General features: G+C 51.7%; 1 protein-coding gene across 1 annotated transcript in view; it reads left to right on the top strand.

Moving 5' to 3' along the window:
* Cdhr2 (cadherin related family member 2) overlaps positions 1-18,372 on the top strand; it is a 44,509-nt gene that overhangs the window by 25,820 nt on the left and 317 nt on the right. Inside the window, exons 9-31 of the mRNA XM_057787076.1 lie at positions 47-193; positions 277-352; positions 444-559; positions 649-886; positions 1,747-1,898; positions 1,980-2,141; positions 2,393-2,454; positions 3,044-3,287; positions 5,847-6,086; positions 7,564-7,633; positions 7,909-8,514; positions 9,539-9,610; positions 10,006-10,055; positions 12,278-12,426; positions 12,584-12,692; positions 13,826-13,914; positions 14,305-14,373; positions 14,462-14,539; positions 14,625-14,685; positions 14,763-14,887; positions 15,344-15,460; positions 15,540-15,617; positions 15,933-15,990. Of these exons, the coding sequence (XP_057643059.1) occupies positions 47-193; positions 277-352; positions 444-559; positions 649-886; positions 1,747-1,898; positions 1,980-2,141; positions 2,393-2,454; positions 3,044-3,287; positions 5,847-6,086; positions 7,564-7,633; positions 7,909-8,514; positions 9,539-9,610; positions 10,006-10,055; positions 12,278-12,426; positions 12,584-12,692; positions 13,826-13,914; positions 14,305-14,373; positions 14,462-14,539; positions 14,625-14,685; positions 14,763-14,887; positions 15,344-15,460; positions 15,540-15,617; positions 15,933-15,990 (3,168 nt within the window). The remainder of the gene's footprint in view (positions 1-46; positions 194-276; positions 353-443; positions 560-648; positions 887-1,746; positions 1,899-1,979; positions 2,142-2,392; positions 2,455-3,043; positions 3,288-5,846; positions 6,087-7,563; positions 7,634-7,908; positions 8,515-9,538; positions 9,611-10,005; positions 10,056-12,277; positions 12,427-12,583; positions 12,693-13,825; positions 13,915-14,304; positions 14,374-14,461; positions 14,540-14,624; positions 14,686-14,762; positions 14,888-15,343; positions 15,461-15,539; positions 15,618-15,932; positions 15,991-18,372) is intronic.

Below are 18,372 nucleotides of genomic sequence, written 5' to 3' on the forward strand. Positions count from 1 at the left end.
TCAAGGTTGTGGCACAGTCTCGCAGGAGGCCTTTTCTTGCACACAGGACTCAGGTGGCATATTGAATGGCGAACCAAAGACCCAATGCTCCCAGCCAGTCTTCCTGTCCATTTCAGTGCTTGATGAACCAGACCTGGATCCCCAGTTTGTCCGGGAGTTTTACTCAGCCTCCGTGGCTGAGGATGCGGTCTTGGTATGTGCTGGGGTTGGGAGGGGGCTGGGTAGCGGTGAGTGTCTAAGCAAAGGGTCAAAGGCTCTCATCAAGCCTCCTCCCAGGGAACCTCGGTGCTGAAGGTGGAGGCAGTGGATGGTGACAAAGGCATCAATGACATTGTGACCTACAGCATCACCAGTGAGAACCGGGGTGTCCCCCAGAGAGGGCTGGGGTGAGGGTGGGGTGGTCAGATCCCCTGGAGCAGCTGCTGCAAGTGCTTCCTTGTTAGATTCCACAAGGTCCGGGTGGTTCCGCATTGGGGAAGATGGGGTTATCGAGGTCAGCGGACCCCTGGACAGAGAGCAGCTGCTGAATGAAAACGAAGAGGTACAGATACAAGTGACGGTGAGTACGGCTCCTCTTCTCTAGCCCTCGACCTTTGAGCTCACTCTCTGAGCACTGTTCTACACTCTGGCTTCTGTTTTGTACCTCAGGCCACCGAGAAGAATCTTAACATCTACGGGCAAGAGGCCAGTGCGAGCATATGGGTCACAATAAGGGTGACCGATGTCAATGACCACAAGCCAGAATTTTACAACTGCAGCCTCCCCGACTGCTCCTTTAGCCCCCAAGAGGCCCAAGTCAACTTTGTAGGCTACGTGGATGAGCATACCTCTGCCCGAATCCCCATTGATGACCTGACCATGGTGGCCTATGACCCAGACCAGGCAGGTGCACAGGGCGGGGGAGGGGCACTGGTGGAGGAAGGATGAGGAGGGAGGGCTCACAGATGGGAGAAGGGAGTAGCGGAGGGGGAAAGAGAGTGGGTGATGAGTGGAACCCAGATGGGCAGTGGATTGCAGAGCATGTGGCAGGGTGATGAGTGGGGTTCACGGGGAACGAAGGCAGAAACGTGACGGTAATGACAGTGGCCCCAATCCGTGTGTTGTGCAAAGCAGAGGCTGTTGCGCACTGTTTGGCAGGGTTCAGGGGAATGCTGGGTGGTGTGAGCAGAAGCAGCCTGGAGTGGAGGTTGGTATTAGGTGCTAGGCAACAGTGGGCAGCTCTGGACAGCCTGTGGTTTGGGGAAGAAGGGAGTGTTAGGCAAGGGTGGCTGGAACGTTTAAAGGGGTCCGAGTGATTAACTGGGAAGGGACTACCACAGAGGTGGGCGAGACCATGGCTTGACGGGATTGGGTGATGTGGAGTTGAGTGGAGTTGGCCAGGCGGTGACACGAGGCTGGTGGGGGCGTGAAGCCGGTGGCCAGTGCTGGAGGGAACAGGCCTGGATGGGTGTGGGTGGCGAGTGATGACGGGTAAGGAAGGTTGATGGTTGATTATGGGTGTGGAGTGAGTGTGGCTTATCTCTCCATCCCTGGAGACCCACAGTGTCCAGGGCATTCCTCTGAGACTACTTCCGTAGAGCTGAATAGCCGGTCCAACTTCCCTTGCCTGGATTATTGTCTTGGCCTTTTCTGACTCCCCCTGTGGGTCTCACTGAGGCAGAGTTTCTGCAGAAGGCCTGAGCTTGGAGGTTGGGTAAGCAGTTGCAAGGGGTCAGTCCTTATTGTACCACCCTCCTTTACAGGGAGATAATGGTACCTTCCTGCTGTCAGTGAGGGGCGAAGATGCTGAAGCCTTCAGCGTGTCCCCAGAGCGAGCAGCAGGGTCTGCCAGTGTGCAGGTAGTGGTGAGAAACTCAGCGCTGGTGGACTATGAGAAGAAGACAGTGATGAAGGTGCAGGTATGGCTCACCAAGATGCTGTGGGACTCAGAGGCCATAGCGATCAGGCCCCCGTATTGCCACTTGTTCTTCTGTCCGCAGGTTGTGGCCACTGACTCAGTCAGCATGAACTCCTCGGTTGCCACGGTGACCATCCATCTTAGAGATATTAATGACCACAGGCCCACGTTCTCTCAGAACTTGTACGAACTCACCGTGCCAGAGCACAGTCCAACAGGTTATGTGGTCACCAGCAGTATCAAGGTGAGTGATACTGGATGGACCATGCCGGGAGGAAGATGTTGAAAAAGGCCAATCTAAGACCGTCCCAGACTCTGTTCCTGGCAAGCACGCGTACATGTGCGAGTGTACCCGGGTGTGTGGAGTGTCTGGAGTGAATGCAGATGTGTGGTGAGCCTTTGGAGTCAGGGCGCACAACAAACAGCCTTAGCAAATGAGCTGTGTGCTGCCACAGAGGGCCCTGTCTCCAGTGTCCTGCCATCTTTGCCTCACAGGCTACAGACCCAGATATGGGCGAATGGGGTCAGATCACCTATAGTCTGCTTGCTGGAAATGGGTAAGCTCTCAAGACATGTGGGGGGCGGGGGGCTCTTCTCTACCTCCCCACGGGGTTAGAGCTGCAGAGCAGAGCAGCAGAAGCACAGAGTGCTCTGTTGTGTGTCCTTTCCAGAAAAATTATTTTTTAAAAAATGGTTCGTTTTCTGTGACTATAATAAAATGCCCGAGGCAGGGTATTTTATAAAGAGAAAGGTTTATTTAGTTCCGGAGGCCCAGAGGCATGGGGTGCCATCCACTGTGCCATGTGAGGACTTCATAGTATCTTAAATCGTGTGGTGGGACCCTGTATGGGGTGGAAAGTTCATACGACAAGAAAGGAACTCAGAGGAAGGGAAGGGGCCAGGGATAACTTCCCAAAAGGCCCAATCTCAGAGAACCCCTATACCTCCTAACATCATTCCACACTGCGGACCAAGTGTCCCACACCTGGAGGCTTGGGGGTACTCACAGCATGACCAGCCCACAGTCAGAAGTCCCTTGGAAATACGGCACAAGATTCATTCAAGGCTGTGTTATCATTTGTCTGAAGTTCAAATGTAAGTGCATGTCCTGTCGTTTTATTGGCTAAATCCGGTCACTCCGAGCAGAGATGACCTGTTTGAGGTGGATCCAAACTCAGGCAACGTGACCGTGAAAAATGGCACGGGGCTGGACCGGGAGAAGCAGGCCGTGTACTACCTCACACTGCAGGCCACGGACGGCGGGAACCAGTCTGGCACTACCACACTACAGATCACCCTGCTGGATATTAATGACAACACACCTGTGGTCCGAGGCTCCTACAACATCTTTGTGCCAGAGGGGGACAGCGATGTCTCTGTGACCATCCAGGTGAGAGCCACCTTGGACCTGGTGGGGAAGTGGGGGAGGGGTCCGTGCTGGCCCTGTATGAAGTCTGAGCTCTACTGTGTGGCTCTGAGGAAGTTACTCAGTCTCTCTGGGCACCTATTTCCTCTTAGAAAATGGAAGGTCCTAGTCCTTATTCACAGGGTCAGCGGGGCATGAGATAGTGGGGCCGAGGAACTCTGCAGAAGCCTGGCATGGAATAGGCCTCACAGACTAATTGCCCTTTAATTCCCCACTCATCCCAAAAAGATTTGATGTGGCTTACATAAAAGGTAAGATCCAAGCCAGCATGGTGGGGCATACCCCAGCATTCGGGAGGTAGAGGCAGAGGCAGAGGGATCTCTGAGTTTGAGGCCAGCCTGATCCACAGAGCGAGTTCCAAGATAGTCAGGGCTACGAAGACAAAGCCTATTTTGAGAAAAACAAAACAAATACAAAGCCCAAGATCCAAACAGAGAACAAATAACAAAAAATGGGTGGCGTTATTAAAGGTCCAAAGGCAGCAATAAAATCCAGAACCCAAAGAACACAGTTGGAACACAGCCCCTGGGAGCAGGCTGCAGGTTCAACAGCCAAAGCTGAAACCAGACATCTCAGTGGCCAGGTTATCAGGGTCACATGGTAAAACCCCAGTCATGGCTCCAGAGATGCATGGGGAGCCCTCCACCCTACACGGGGCGAGACTGAGAATCTCTCCATCAGAATGACCCGGATAGACCCTTGTGAGAAGGGTCCTCAGAACTCTCAGCCCCCTCTATTGCCCAGGGACTGAGGCTCCCTGCAGATGTTCCAAGGTCAAGCCTTTCTGTGGTTGCACAGTTGGCCAGCAGGGCGGGCCTGGAAGTCCTGATCTCAGTGGACTTGCTCCTTCTGGCCCTGGCCTTTAAGAGTCTCATGGGAGAAACATTTGTGATTGCCAGAACTGTGGCACCTTTATAGAGGCAGAGGAGTGCTTGGCGGATTAACTGGCCAAGTCCGGAGGCCCTTCGTGGGGACAGATAGGTTGTGCCTTTGGAAGAGCCATCTCTGGCTGCTTACTAAGGATGCATTTTCTGAGCGAGACCCAACAGAACCGAAGCGAAGGCAATGATGTAGGGTGAGCAGGGTGGAAAGACAAGGAATAGCTCCCATCCCAGCCCCTGCTGAGTCCTCTGCTGAACCCCAGTGCTCAGAGGTAAATCCACTCTGTCCTCTGTTCCAGGGGCTCCCACTAAGCAAGTCGCAGACCTTTGCTGATGGTGTTGTCTGTGCTGCTAAAGGCAGCAGGGCTGTGGGGCTGCAGGGGTGACAGCGTGGCTGAGAGTCAGGTGAAAGGCCTCAGGTCAAGGTTGGGTCACGAAGAGCATTCGCCCTCTGTGCAGGCACATTCCAGTGTAGTTCAGCATGCTTGGGGCCCTGACACGACAAGCATGCATTCGTACACACACACATGCACACACACACACCCTTGGTATGAAGAATGAGCTGTTGAAAAAGTACAGCACTGTAGCCTGATGTGGTGATGAACACTTTGATTTCACCTTTGAAAAGCAATGGCAGGCAGATCTCTGTGAGTTCCAGGCCAGTCAGGGATACATAGTGAGACCCTGTTTCAAAAAAAATTTGGGTGGGGAGCATGAGGGTTGGCTCAGCAGTTAAGAGCACTGTCTGCTCTTGGAGAGGACCCAGTACACCCATGGTAGCTCACAACTGTCTATAACTCCAGTTCCAGGGGTCTTTTGGCTTCTGTGGGCACTGTACCTAGATGCTACACTTACATACGTGCTGGCAAAACATTCATACATATAAAATTTTTTTTCATCTTTAAAAATGAAATAGATACAGTACTGGGCTAGAATGTGATTCAGTTGGTGGGGGCTGGCCTAGCCTGCCCAAAAACACTGGGTTCTGTTCCTGATACCACATAGACAGGGTGGTGTGTCAGTGCATGCCTGAGGTCCCAGGCCTCTGAGTGTGGAGGCAGGAGGATCAGAAGCTTGAAGTCATCCTTGGCTACATACTGAGTATGAGGCCAGCTTGGACTACATAAGACCATGTCTCAAAATAAATAACACACACACTGTGTGTGTGTATGTGTGTGTGTGTGTATGTGTGTGTGTGTATGTATGTATGTGTGTGTATGTGTGTGTGTGTGAATAGAAAGGCAGTCAGAGAGAGAGAAATAGAAATAGTACATGCTGCAACAATCGTGGGAAATCAGCCATTTTTCTGATTTCACACTTTTACATTTAAAAAGAAATGTCGAGTCTCTGTATATGCCCCCATTTCCCTTTCTATAGCGTCAGCTTTATGGGAACCTCCTCTTCAGGTCTCTTCCCAGGGTCTAGCTCAGGCCCAGATTTGCAACATACACGCAGCAGGTATCTGGGAGATGAACACGCTCAAGGCTGAGGCTGAGAGCTCCTGCTGGCTGTACCCCATATCTCAGCAGGGGGCCATGGCCTGTCTCCCCCTGGTTCCAGCCGATGGCAATTTAGGCCAGGGTGGGAGAGAGGGGTGAGCCTGAGGCCTAGATACCTGATTCACTACCAGCTGTGTTCACAGGCCTACGATGATGACCAGCCAGGTACTAACAACAGCCGCCTGCTCTTCAGCCTGCTGCCTGGGCCCTATAGCCAGAACTTCTCCATAGACCCTGACACAGGAGTCCTCAGGAATCTGGAGCCCCTGGATCGAGAGGACATTGACCCTGCCCTGGAGGGTCAAATCGTACTAACTGTGCACGTGGCTGACTGCGGCTATCCTTCCCGCAGCACTGATGTCAATGTCACCATCACTGTGGAGGTAAGGCAGTGTGCTCTCACCCAGCCTAGCTCCCTGGTTCTAGCATACGTCACACTTCCTGCCTTGTACAGCATGGTAGATGAGAGGCTGAGAACTCAGCCGGGCAGACCTTGCCAATCCTAGCCCTTAAGTCAGAAAGACGAGGGGTGAAATCAACATGAACGAAGGGAGACGTTCTGAAGGGGCCGTCACCCAGTGAGGTTGCTCAGTGCCCAGTCTTGCCTGGAACCCTCCTGACTGACACCAAGCCAAGACTAAAGGCAGATGAAGCAGGCGCCAACTGTGTCTCCTCCACAAGAGATAGGGATGGTGACAACCATTTTATTAAGAAAGCAGGGGCCAAGCATGGTGGTGCACACCTATAATCTCAATACCTGAGAGACTAAGGCGGGGTAACTGAGGGTTTTAGTCCATCCTGGGATACATAGTGGACCTTGTCACCTCAGAGACAGTGAAGACACTGAATAGATTTAGGACTTGTTGGCATCCTGAGGACATTGTAGAATACTGAAGGAAAAATGAAGAATTACACTTCCTGAAGTGGAGGGGTCCCTTTGCCCCGAGAGCTTCACACCCTTGTTGTGAGTGTCAGAGGCTGCCCCTGCTTTCAGATGGGGACACTGAAGCCACAGCCACAGGAGAGGCAGAGCAGGAATGGACTCAGAGCTGATGTCTTAGCCACTCCCGTGTGAGTCAGGACGACCATGAGAATTCAGCAGCCTTGCACAAGAAATCAGTGATGTGTGTCTGAGGAGTCCCCATCAGACCAAGCACCTCAGCCAGCAGAGGCCCCTTCTGCACTTCCAGAAAGATTTGGATTACATGGTGAAAGCTATATCTCAGAAAAAGACAAAGGAGAAGGACGGAGAGAAGGAGGGAAGGAGAGAGGGGGTAGAGAAAGACAAAAGGAAGGGAAGGATGGGGAGGAAGAGTAGGGAAGACGCACCTTATTGAAGGACTAGGTTCTGTTCCCAGGTCTCCATTCTGTGGTTATGCAGAGAAAACTGACCACCAAAGCTTGCATGTATGCCAGCAATTGGGAAGGGCTGGAGCACCCAGAGCATCTCCCCAGTACAGGACAGCACAGGGAGAAGATGGGATGCAGGCTCCGGCAGTACATGGTAGGCAAGGACAGAAAGCATCAGGTGTCCAGGGCATCAGATTCCAGTTCAGACTGGGCACAGAGCTGATGTCACAGGACTGAGAAAGGGAACCTCAGGATAAGCCAGATGGGGACACAGCCAGGGACCTGTAATAGTTTTAGGAGGTGGAACTATAGTTCTGGGCTGAAGTCAAACAAACGGAAGGACCACTTCTTGGCCTTCCTTCTGAAGGCTGTCAACAAATCTGGAGACTGAGGGTCACAGAATTGATGGCTCTATCTGTGTAGCAGCATTACTGGCTTCTCAGATGGCTTTGGGGAGGGTGAACCTGGGGCTACGAGGTCCCTAGGACTCAGATCTGCCTCTCCCTTTAGGACATCAATGACAACTCGCCTATATTCAATCAGTCCTCCTATGAATTCTTTGTGAAGGAGAGGGATCCAGGTATGTACCCTCTGGGCTGGTTTGGGCCCAGGGAGTTGGGCAATGGGCTGGCTGTACAGATGGCAGGGGATTACGTATCCTAGCACCTTGGGTACATGCAGGTGTCATCCTTTGGTGAAGCAGCCCTTGGGGAAGGGTACACCAGAGCAGAGCCTCTTTACATCCCATCTCTGACACAAAATAGTAAGGCCCACGCTAACAGCTCCATTACAGGACCAGCTGGAGTGCCCAAGGCCTGTACGACTGGTCCTCCAAGCTCTGTCCTTCGTACACAGGAGAGTTTGTGGGCACTGTGAAAGCCTGCGATGCTGACCAGACCGAAGCCAACAACCGCATCAGCTTCAGCCTGTCCGGGACTGGTGTCAGCAACTTTATTGTCCGAGGCAATGTGCTGGCACAAGGGTGCGCTGAGGGGTCCATCTGGCTGCTCCCTGATGTGAGCCTGGATTACGAAGCGCAGAAATTCTTCAATCTGACAGTGAGCGCCGAGAACCCGGGCCCCCAGAACTTCGACTCCACAGCAAACGTCATGGTAACTGTGGTGGACGTGAATGACGAGCCACCTACGCTGGTTGCAGCCTCACTCCAGGCCATATCTGTGGCTGAGAATGGCTCCCAGTACGGCCAGGTGGCTCAGGTGAAAGCCCAGGATGTGGATACGGAGGCCTTGCTGAGCATAGAGCTAGTGGACGTCCTCTGCACCAAGGATAACGTTGACGTGGGCAGCGTGTGCCACGGCTGGTTCTCTGTGGATTCCAACGGCTCCGTGTACATCAATCAGAGTGAGGCCATCGATTATGAGGCTTGTCATCTGGTCACACTGGTCATGCGGGCACATGACCTCACCACAGATTCCGGCTTTGAAGCGTACAGCAGCAATGGTGAGAGGGCCTGCAGGGCTGCAGCTTAGGGCACAGGGACCCACATCAACCCTTGTCAACTGTGTCACTGGCCATGTGCTCTCGGGGATTCTGTTCTCCATCTGTTCGGGGGGTGGGGGGACTGGCCAAGAGGCAGATTGTGGAGAGTGTTTAGTGGGGTGCCTGGAAGCAGCGACTGAAGGCTGCCATTGGTGAAACAGTACACAGGGGACAGCACCCTAGAGCCAGCTGCGGCTGCATCTACCTCCGCACGGGCACGAGGTCCGTGTTAACAGTGAGCACAGCACCGAACTGTGCCAGACACCTTAGGGAATTTGCTCATTTCATTCCTGCACAGTTCATGAGCTAGTCATGCCCAGGCATCTTAAAGACGGAGCAGCCAAGGCAGAGTGGGTAGGAGTTTTTTTACTTTGTTTTGTTGAGATAGGGTCTCACTCTGTAGCCCGGGCTGGCCTCAGATTTATAATCCTCCTGCATCAGTCTCCCAAGTGCTGAGATTTATAGTTGTGTGTCATTACTCCTGGCTCAGAGTGAGTGTTTAAATGACCAACTGACATTAAAATTGTGCATCACACTTAGATATTAATATAGAAAAACATGAATAATATTTCCACCACACATCCCACACACACAAACTCACACCCCCACACACACACCCCCACACCCCACTTACTTTTAGGTGTGTTGAGAATGGAGCCCCGGGATCTTTCTTATACCAGCTAAGTTATGCTGCTACTGAATGACACCCATCCATGTATAAAATGCCTTGGTCAGCTGGGGAAGACCCAGACCATTCCTGGATTGCCACTCTTGCATAGCTCTGACTCATTGTTTGTCCTCCATGAGGGTGGGGACCACATTAACGGACAGGAGATCTAGAGGAGACTGTGGAGACACCTGGGTGAGGAGCAGGGACATGCAATGGGACAGGAAGAGCAGGGGCGGAGAAAGCCTGCTGAGACCCAGGCTCTTTGGGTGAGGACTTTGCTCAGAACTTTGACCCACATGATCTCATCCTCCTCAGGAAGCCTCCTCATCAACATTGAAGACAAGAATGACAACGCTCCCTATTTCCTGCCTGACCACCAGACCTTTGGTGAATGAGTGAAGCCACCATCTTCACCCTGTCCTACCTCCTAACACGGGATTACCCTTAGGCACCCTCCCTCTCTCTCCCGAGAAACCCTCTCTAGGCGACAGTGGGGTCCAGCCCACCTCTGACCCAGCTTGTAGCTAGAAGGGACATCCGAGTTTTCATTACAGTTCTGGATCAGCTGTTGGCTGACTCTAAGGCAGGCCTTTCCTTTCTGAGCCTCGATCTCCCTATATGTACAATGGGGACGGATGCCTTGCCTATGACAGCCTCAGGAACAGCGGCAATGGCCACTGTTGTAGAGGGATTGGGGCCGGGGCTTGTGGTGTGGACTCAGCAGTGCAAGGCCAGGTGGCGCTGTCCCGGCCGTGCTGACCTCGTCCATCTCACGTTTGCAGTGATCATCCCCGAGCTCGTGCTGCCCAGCCAGACGGTGGCTTATGTCCAGGTGAGTCGCCAGCTCTAGTCGTACCAGCCACAGTAACTCTGGCGGACAGGACTAAGGCCTTGGGGGCTCTCACCTGCCCCTAAGGAGTCTCAGCCCTAGATCTGATGGGCTCAGAACCGGCTGACACAAAGCCTGAGCTGCAGCAGTGCTGGCCCAGTCAATGCTCCTCCATTCTGCTAATTGTTCAATTTAGTAGTCATAAAAATTTCATGACCAGAAATGCCATTTGTAAGCTAGATTTCCTGACGACGCCAGAATTCTCGAGTGCGATCGAGAACCCATGGCCAACTGTAAATTAAAAGGGTTTCTTCTGCTTAAATAGCTTCCTGAGCACAATTATAGGAATGCTTTCAATTTGTTACGGTGATGGATGTCAGCCGTGACTAGAGGGTGGCTAGGCCATGTGGGGTGAGGCCCTGGGGCTGGAACTGCCTTGCTTCTCTGGGATTAAGTTTCCTATGTGTGTATGTGTGTTTCGAGACAGGGTCTGGCTTTGCAGCCCTGGCTATTTTGGATCTCACTATGTAGACCAGGCTTGCCCCAAATCTGCCTACCTCTGCTTCTGTGGTACTGAGATTAAAGGCATAAGCCACTGTGCCCAGCTCCAATTCCCTCTTTGATACGAGGCTGGTGGCTCCTGGCTAACATTACATGGATGATGTACCCCAGACTTGGAATGACCTGGCCTTTCCCGTGCAGAGCTAAGGGTGTCCTCAGGACAGTGCTTCTCCTGGGACAGCAATTTTTCCTTCTAGGTTCTTTCAAAATTTAACACAGGGTGAGGGGAGCAGGAGTAGGGGAGAGAGAGAGAACTGGGATTGGTATGTAAAATTAAAAGGATTGTTAAAAAAAAATCAAAAACCACAGTTAATCTCCAGTCCTTAGTCAACTGTTTGCCAATGTCCTGATTTAGTCATGGTTTTGAATTGTTTTCTTTTGTATGTGTGTGTGTGTGTGTGCAGGTACACATGTGTCGGTGGGTATACATGCTTGTATATGTGTGTGTGGGTATGAATGTGTGTATATATGTGTTTGTGTTTGTATCTGTGTATATGCACAGTTGCATGTATGTGTTATGGGTAGTGTGCGTGGGTATGCGTGTATACATGTGTGTATACATATATGTGTATCTGTGTATATAAACATATGCATGTATGTGATATGAGTAGTATATGTGTGTGCTAAAAACAATGTAGGACATTGCTCCTTAGGAGATAATCTTTTTTTTTTTGTTTTTTGAGATAGGATCTCTGAGTGGCCTAGAGCTTGCCTAGTAGGTTGACAGGCCCCAGGGATGCACCTGTCCCCACCTCCCCAGTGCTGGGATTACAAGCACATCCCATGGTATCTGGTCTGTTATGAGGGTTCTGGTTCACAAAAGCAGGTCAGGCCTTGTGCCTGCAGGGCGAGCGATTTACTGACTGAATCTCTTCTTGGTCAAACTCGTGTTTTTTAAAACTAACTCCTTTTCATAGCCTGAAGCCCAGCTGTTCACCCTGAGCCTGAAGCCCTATGGACCTATTGCATTCTTGTGTGTGTGTGTGTGTGTGTGTTTGAGACAGGGTTTCTCTGTGTGACAGTCTTGGCTGGCCTCGAACTCATAGAGATCTACCTGCCTCTGCCTTTTGAGTGCAGGGATTAAAAGCGTGCGCCACCACGCCCAGCTCTCTGTTGCTTTCTTTTTAAAGGCATTAGAATGTTTGTCTCTCTTCTTTGTTCAGTTTTGGTCCACTAGGGAATGTAGGCTCATATTAATCAGTCCCCAAATGAGGGCTTTAAAGAGGATATACACAATAGGTGCTCAGAAGCTGAGTGTGGCTGTGTTTGGGAGTGGGTGTGTAGATGCTTGGCAGTCGGGTAGAGGAGACTGAGGCAGGTTTCAGTATAGGAGGACTTTTGGTGGTGAGCAGTTATGTTGGGGTGCATGAGAAGGTCTTTGGGCAAATGTGGATGTACAGTGAACTTTGTCTTTTAAAAGCCTAGCCAGGTGTGGTGTAGACTTCTGTAGTCCCAGCACTTCTGAGGCAGAGGCAGGAGGATCACAGAAAGTTCAAGGCCATTCTGGCTTAAATAGTGAGTTCCAGGACAGCCAGGACTACGTAGTGAGACCCTATTAAAAAAATAAAAAATCATGTGCTTTGAGTGGCAGCTGTGGCTTCCGGTCACGGTGGGAACGGAGAAGTCTTTCCCAGCCTTACGCCGACATTCACTCTTGCTCCCAGGCCAGAGATGAGGACTCACAAGACAATAAGATCATCGACTTCTCCATCCCGAGTGCAGATTTTGTCTCCAAGAACGGGGCCACCAGCCCTGTCCAGGTCTTCCGGATTACACGCTCAGTGGAAGCAGACCTGTACACTGGCAACATCCAGTAATGTGGTGATGGATCCCTGGATGGGTCAGGTGGGGAGGAGTGGGGAGCGCAGCCTCAGGCCGGGTCTCCATCCTAGTGTACGGGTAGATTTCCAGAGAGCGTGAGGACCCACGCTGGGTTACAGAATAAAGCTGTGTCTTGCCATCTCTCACAGGCTGGTGACCAACCTCGATTCCACTCTCCAAGGCACATACCAGGTGACAGTGCAGGCTGAGGACAAGCCTGTCGTGGGTCCTGCACTGAAAGCCCAGACCACTCTGAATGTGAGTGTCATTACTGCCTCCAGCCCCCATTGTTATCGGCTAGTCCCGTGTTTTTCTTTTCTTTCTTTCTTTTTTTTTTTTTGTTATTATATTTTGTTGTTTTAAGACAGGGTCTTACTAAATGTAGTTCTGGCTGGACTGGAGCCCCTATATAGACAAGGCTGTCCTTGAACTCACAGAGATCCACCTACCTCTGTCTCTCAAGTTCTGAGAGTAAAGGCATGCTTTGTTGAATTTTTATGCAGAATGTCTATCACTGTGAGATGGACTTGGAATCCTGTCGCTTGGGGACAAAAGCAGGGGGAACTTGAACTTGAGGCCACCCTGGGTTATACAGCTAGACCTGGTCTCAGAACAAATCATAACACACACACACACACACACAGTCACACACACAGTCACACAAGGATTTCTAAGCAATGGGGACTTTACTGTTCTCATCCACACATCAGCATGAAGAACAACAGGCATGCACACGGAAAGGAAATTCTCAGGACGTATTAGCCATGTGAAAGACTGCATGAGCCTTCGACATCCAGCAGCGCTGCTCCTAGACCCAGACTCCCCTTATTCTTGTTGGGAAATTAAACCGGCTGTGCTCTTTTAGGAAGGGTGTTTGTCAATCTCTGCATGTGTTTACAAGACACACGGTGATTTAGCCAGCAAGCCCCCTTCTAAGGATATTCCTGCAGACACAGGATGGTACCTCAGCGTACAGGAGAGCCCCCAGTGGTGAGGAAGTCAGAAATGGCCAGGGTATGTGAGACAGCCACATGGACCACCACACAGGCACTGGAACATGTAGAGTGATGAGGAGAGATGCCTGAGAGAGACTGAGCAAGCAAAGACACTAGGGACAGGGCAGCATGACCGCCAGGATTCTGAGCGTGTGGCTGAGGGAAACCATGTACGTGTTCATGGGATTATTTATAGGCAGAAAATTCCAAGATAAAATCTCGTGAAACTTTCATTGTGATGGCCTCTTTGTAGTAAGACCTGGATCTGAGGGCAAAAGAGCCTTTCTTTGTGTTTGGGTCTGAATTCGGGTTGCAGGTGAGCACTGCACGCGTGCTGTGACAGTGGCCCTGTGTTTCTGATGTCTCCTCTCCATACCCGCTTCTACCCACCCCTAGCTCTTCACTGTGGACCAGAGCTACCGTGTGAGGTTACAGTTCTCCACCAACAAGGATGAAGTGGGTGCCCACGTGGAGGAGATTAAGGCGTAGGTTTGGGAAGTACAAGAAGGGGCTATGGGAAGAACCCTAAGGGGCTAGCCCTGGAGAACTGGACAAAGCAGCCCTCTACCCTGTCCCTGACCCACACTTGAACTTGTCCCTATCTTCGATCCTGTGCCTGTACCCCGGAAGCCCATGCTCAGTCAAAGGTGGAATGGGGCATGCACAAAACTACCGTGCGTGGTTGTGAAGCCATGCCCTGGAGAAGAACGAGGGTCCCAGAAGAAAGGATTTCCGTTTCTAGTTTGGGCAGAGCTGTCAGTTCTTTAGTGAACACAGCCTTCCCTCCGTATGACTCCTGATTCCACTGGCACAGGCCTGGCACTCCTGGGCTAAGGCCCCACTCCACATGTCTGTGATACCGGCATCTTTTGTAGGGCTCTCGTCCAGGCGACCAGGACCACTGTCTACGTTGTGACGATCCAGAACATAGACTCTGTGACTCGGTGAGAATCTCCAGGCCCAGTGGCTGGGCTGAAGCAAGGTAGTTGGCGAGGGTGTGGTGTTTCTGAGCTGTTCCTGTGTCTATTCCAGAGCCCAAGTCCAGTCCTACCTTGATGCCTACTTTGTCTTCTCCAATGGGACGGCCTTGACACTTAACGAGCTGAATATGTGAGTGGCGCTGTCTGGGAGGCGGGTAGGAGAAGTAGAACAAAAGCCCCTAGGGGAGGTCAGTGACCCTTGGGCTCTGTGGCAGGATGATCCGGAGAGACCAGGATTCTCTGACTCAGCTGCTGGAACAGGGACTGGTGGTGGTGGTGAGTGCAGCAGACTGAGGTCATGGGTGGGGGAGGGACATGGATGCCACAGCTTCCTCACCCTCCCTCTTCTGCAGAGCTCCCAGGAGAGCCAGGAGTCTGATCAGCCCAAACTGCTCACCAGTGTCATCATAGGACTGGGGGTGGCTATGGTGCTGGTCCTGGTGATTTTGATCACTGCCCTCCTGTGTGTGCGGAAGAGGTATGGTTCGCACCTCTCCCTTTGTCCCCAGCTCTCTCCTCGCCCAGGTACCTAATGTATGTGGGGTGGGTAGAAAGAACTTGGGGTCAGGCATCAGGGGCATGTGCAAGACTGTGGGTGAGCCGCCTTCCCATCCTAGGCCTGTCTCCTTGCCAGCAGAATGGGTTTGGTGCTAGATTCTTCCATGGCTTTGGGATAGAAATGTTGAGCACTTCAAACCGTTGCTATTTCCCCTTCCCAGAACACAACTGGTAGCATCCCGGGTCTCCCTCTAGGTGTCACTGCTGGCTGCCTATGTGGCCCTTTGACAACATGTTGCCTTTGTTGGTGGTTCTGCCCCCTACAAAATGCAGCTAAAATTATCACCAGCTAGGGTCCTTGTGCAGCCACAGTCCAAGGTTCTCCCTAGGCAGCAGGTGAGCAGGTTGCAAATGTGACTTCCTCCTGGTTCAACAGTTACCAGCGGAAGCTTCAAGCTATGAAGGCTGGCAAGGAGGCCCGGAAGACACCAATAGAAGCAATGACTTCATCTGCTGCTAACATCCCTGGCACTAACATGTTCAACACTGAGCGGTGAGCAGGAATCAAAGGGGAGCAAAGACTTTGTAAGATGACTGAAGGCCATAACTGCTTGACCAAACTTTCTCCCTAGAGCCAACCCCATGCTGGACCTTCCCACCAAGGATCTGGGATTGGAGTACCTCTCCTCTGGTGACTTGGACAATGTCAGGTGAACAGCACCTCTCACTACAAGACTAGTTGTTGGTAGCGGGACATAAGTGGTGATGAGGATAATGGTGATGGTGGTAGTCATGGTGATAATGGCAATGGTAGGGAGGGCAAAGGTGTTGATGCTGGTGCTGATGATGGTGATAGTGGCAGTGATGGTAGTGGTATAGGCGGTGATGCTGATAGGAATGTTGGTGATGATGCTGATGCTTATGATGCTGGTGGTGATGGTGGTAGTAACGTTGGTGGCAAGGCCACAGATTGGGAAGGCTGGGTCAGTTTGCTAACAATCTAAGCTCTATCACTTCTCCCATAGCCTCAATTCTCTAGACAAAAACGCTGTGGACTTGGACACGGATAGCAAGGAAATCAAGGTAAGATACAGGATGAGTTGGTACCTGGGGCTTCTGACTTGAGATTCTTCTCTGAAGGGGTGGAATTCAGGATGAACGAGGTCCAATCCCTGGTCTTCCCTAATGTGCTCTTTGGTGAGATGCTTCTTGTTTTTGGCTCTCAGTTCTTTTCATCTGTAAATGGTCACTGAAACATTAACTTTGCAAGGCTGATGTGGGGTTAAATCAGAGCCAGCATGTGGTGTAAAGGTACAGCACTTGCTGAGGTTCTGGTTCCATCTCCAGCACCACCACCAAACAAATAAACAAAAAACAACACAGCAAAAACCAAACCAACAAAAAGGAGAAGGAAAAAACCTGGCATGTAGTCAGAAACCGGTTCTGCCTATTTTTGATTTCTATACAAATGCTAGTAGAAACCTGGACATGAACAAGGGTACCAGAGGAGAGAAGAGAAGCTCATCACTGACTAAATGGCAACAGCACTTCTTGTTAACTAGGTTAGTTAGTTAGTTAGTTAGTTAGTTAGTTAGTTAGTTAATAGACGAGATCAAGAACTCAGTTTGAAATCACCTGGGGAACTCTAAAACAACTGTGATGCTCAGGTCAGTTCAGATTCTGATCCTGATGGCCCATGGTGGGACAGGGTGGGACAGGGCAAGGACATGCGGTCAAAGCTCCCCAGAGGATTCTAGTTTCTTGATGAAGCTTTGTTTTGCGACAGAGTCTTACGGTGTAGCCTAAGACCAATCTCAAACTTTCCACCCTCCTGCTCCAGTCTCTTGAGTGGTGGATTACAATACACGCTGCCTTATCTGACTCTTCAGGCAATCCCGATGTCCAGGTAGAATGGAGAACTGGTCCGCGGCATCGGGAGGGGTTCTCTAGAGGAGCAGACGGGAGCAGAAGTCCTGGAGCCCATTAGCTGCACTAGTTCATTTCTTGGAAAGAAGTAGTGTTGCCTTGTCACACCCACCCTTCCCCATGGCCCAGCCTGCCCGTGCTGCTGCCCTTAGTCTCCCTGAGGACTCGTCTCTCCTCTCTCTCTCTCTCTCTCTCTCTCTCTCTCTCTCTCTCTCTCTCTCTTGTGTAGACCTGGCTGTCCTAAAACTCACTCTTTAGACCAGGCTGGCCTCTAACTCGGAGATCTGCCTGCCTTTGCCTCCCCAGTCCTGGGATTAAAGGCGTGCGCCACCACCGCCCGGCGAGTACTAATTTCTTAGATCGAGTCAACCAAAGTTCCTCTTGGGTTTGTACAGGGGTCCAAATGTATCATGGTGAAAAGTCCATCAGAGAGACTTCTAGACGGGCTCCCAAGAATGGGGATCATGGACAGGAAGCCAGTCAGCCTCTGTGTGCGGCCCATCTCAGTGTGAAGGTGGTTTGAGGCAAAAACTCTAGTGAACTTCTCTGACAGAATTGAGGCAAAAACATCCAAGGCCCTGAGGAGGTCACTGTGGACTCCCCTCCAAGAGTGGAGTTAGGGGCTCCTGATTGACCCGTGGGCTGGAAAGAACAGGACTTCCAAGAGAAGAGTCTGAAGAGAGGGTTTGGCTAGTGAGGGGACAGGATTTTTCTTTTTCTCGCAATCCCTGAGTGCCATGACCCATAAGGGCTCTGTAAACACTGTGTACAAGGTGTGAGAACCGGGAGACCACCCAGTCCCCCTGCCAATCAAGCGGCACGGACGCAGATGCTCAGGAAGTGTTGTCTGCCTTAAGGCCAGGCAGCCTGCAGTAACTCAGATCAGAAGTCAAGACTGCTGGCTTAGGTGCCAGGTTACGTTATCTGGTGCTGCGCTGGTTGCTTTGGGCTCAGGGTCTGTAAGCACAGACCGACTAATGTCTCCGGGGCTCTTGGCTGCTCCGCTGTTTACCAGGGATGGTGACATCTCCAGGCTGGAAAAAGCCCTTTTAGAATTCAGGCAAAGGCAGGGTGCCTTGGGGCTCTAGCCTTGTGGATGCAGGGCGTGGAGGCTGCAGCAGAGTAACCTGGCTCAGGGGCTGCGCCCTCCCATAGGAAAGTATATGTCTGAGGAGGAATGAGGGACCGGTGGGCTGTGTGAGTGACGTCACATGGGGAAACAAGAGGAAGGACAGCAGAGGTGCGTTAGTGCCATGACAAGGTACAGCTGACCAGTTCCTGCTCTGCCTCTTCCTAGCTAGGGCGATGCCCAGCGTCTGCCTTCCTCAGCAGGCTCTCTGTGGCTCTATCAGGGAACTGATGGACCTTGTCCAACACATGGCCTGCTCTGGGGTACGGGTGGCAGGAACTATGACCAAGTTGCTCTTTGGTCTAGGACAGGGCAGACTGCTAGAACATTGCTCTGTTGGGGTTAGGCAAAGGTCAAAGGTGTCTCCCTGGACCCACCCCTCCTGTGCCACTCCTGGCCATGGCTGTCTC

The sequence above is a fragment of the Chionomys nivalis genome, chromosome 13, assembly GCF_950005125.1.
Source record: "Chionomys nivalis chromosome 13, mChiNiv1.1, whole genome shotgun sequence".
Taxonomy (NCBI): Eukaryota; Metazoa; Chordata; class Mammalia; order Rodentia; family Cricetidae; genus Chionomys; species Chionomys nivalis.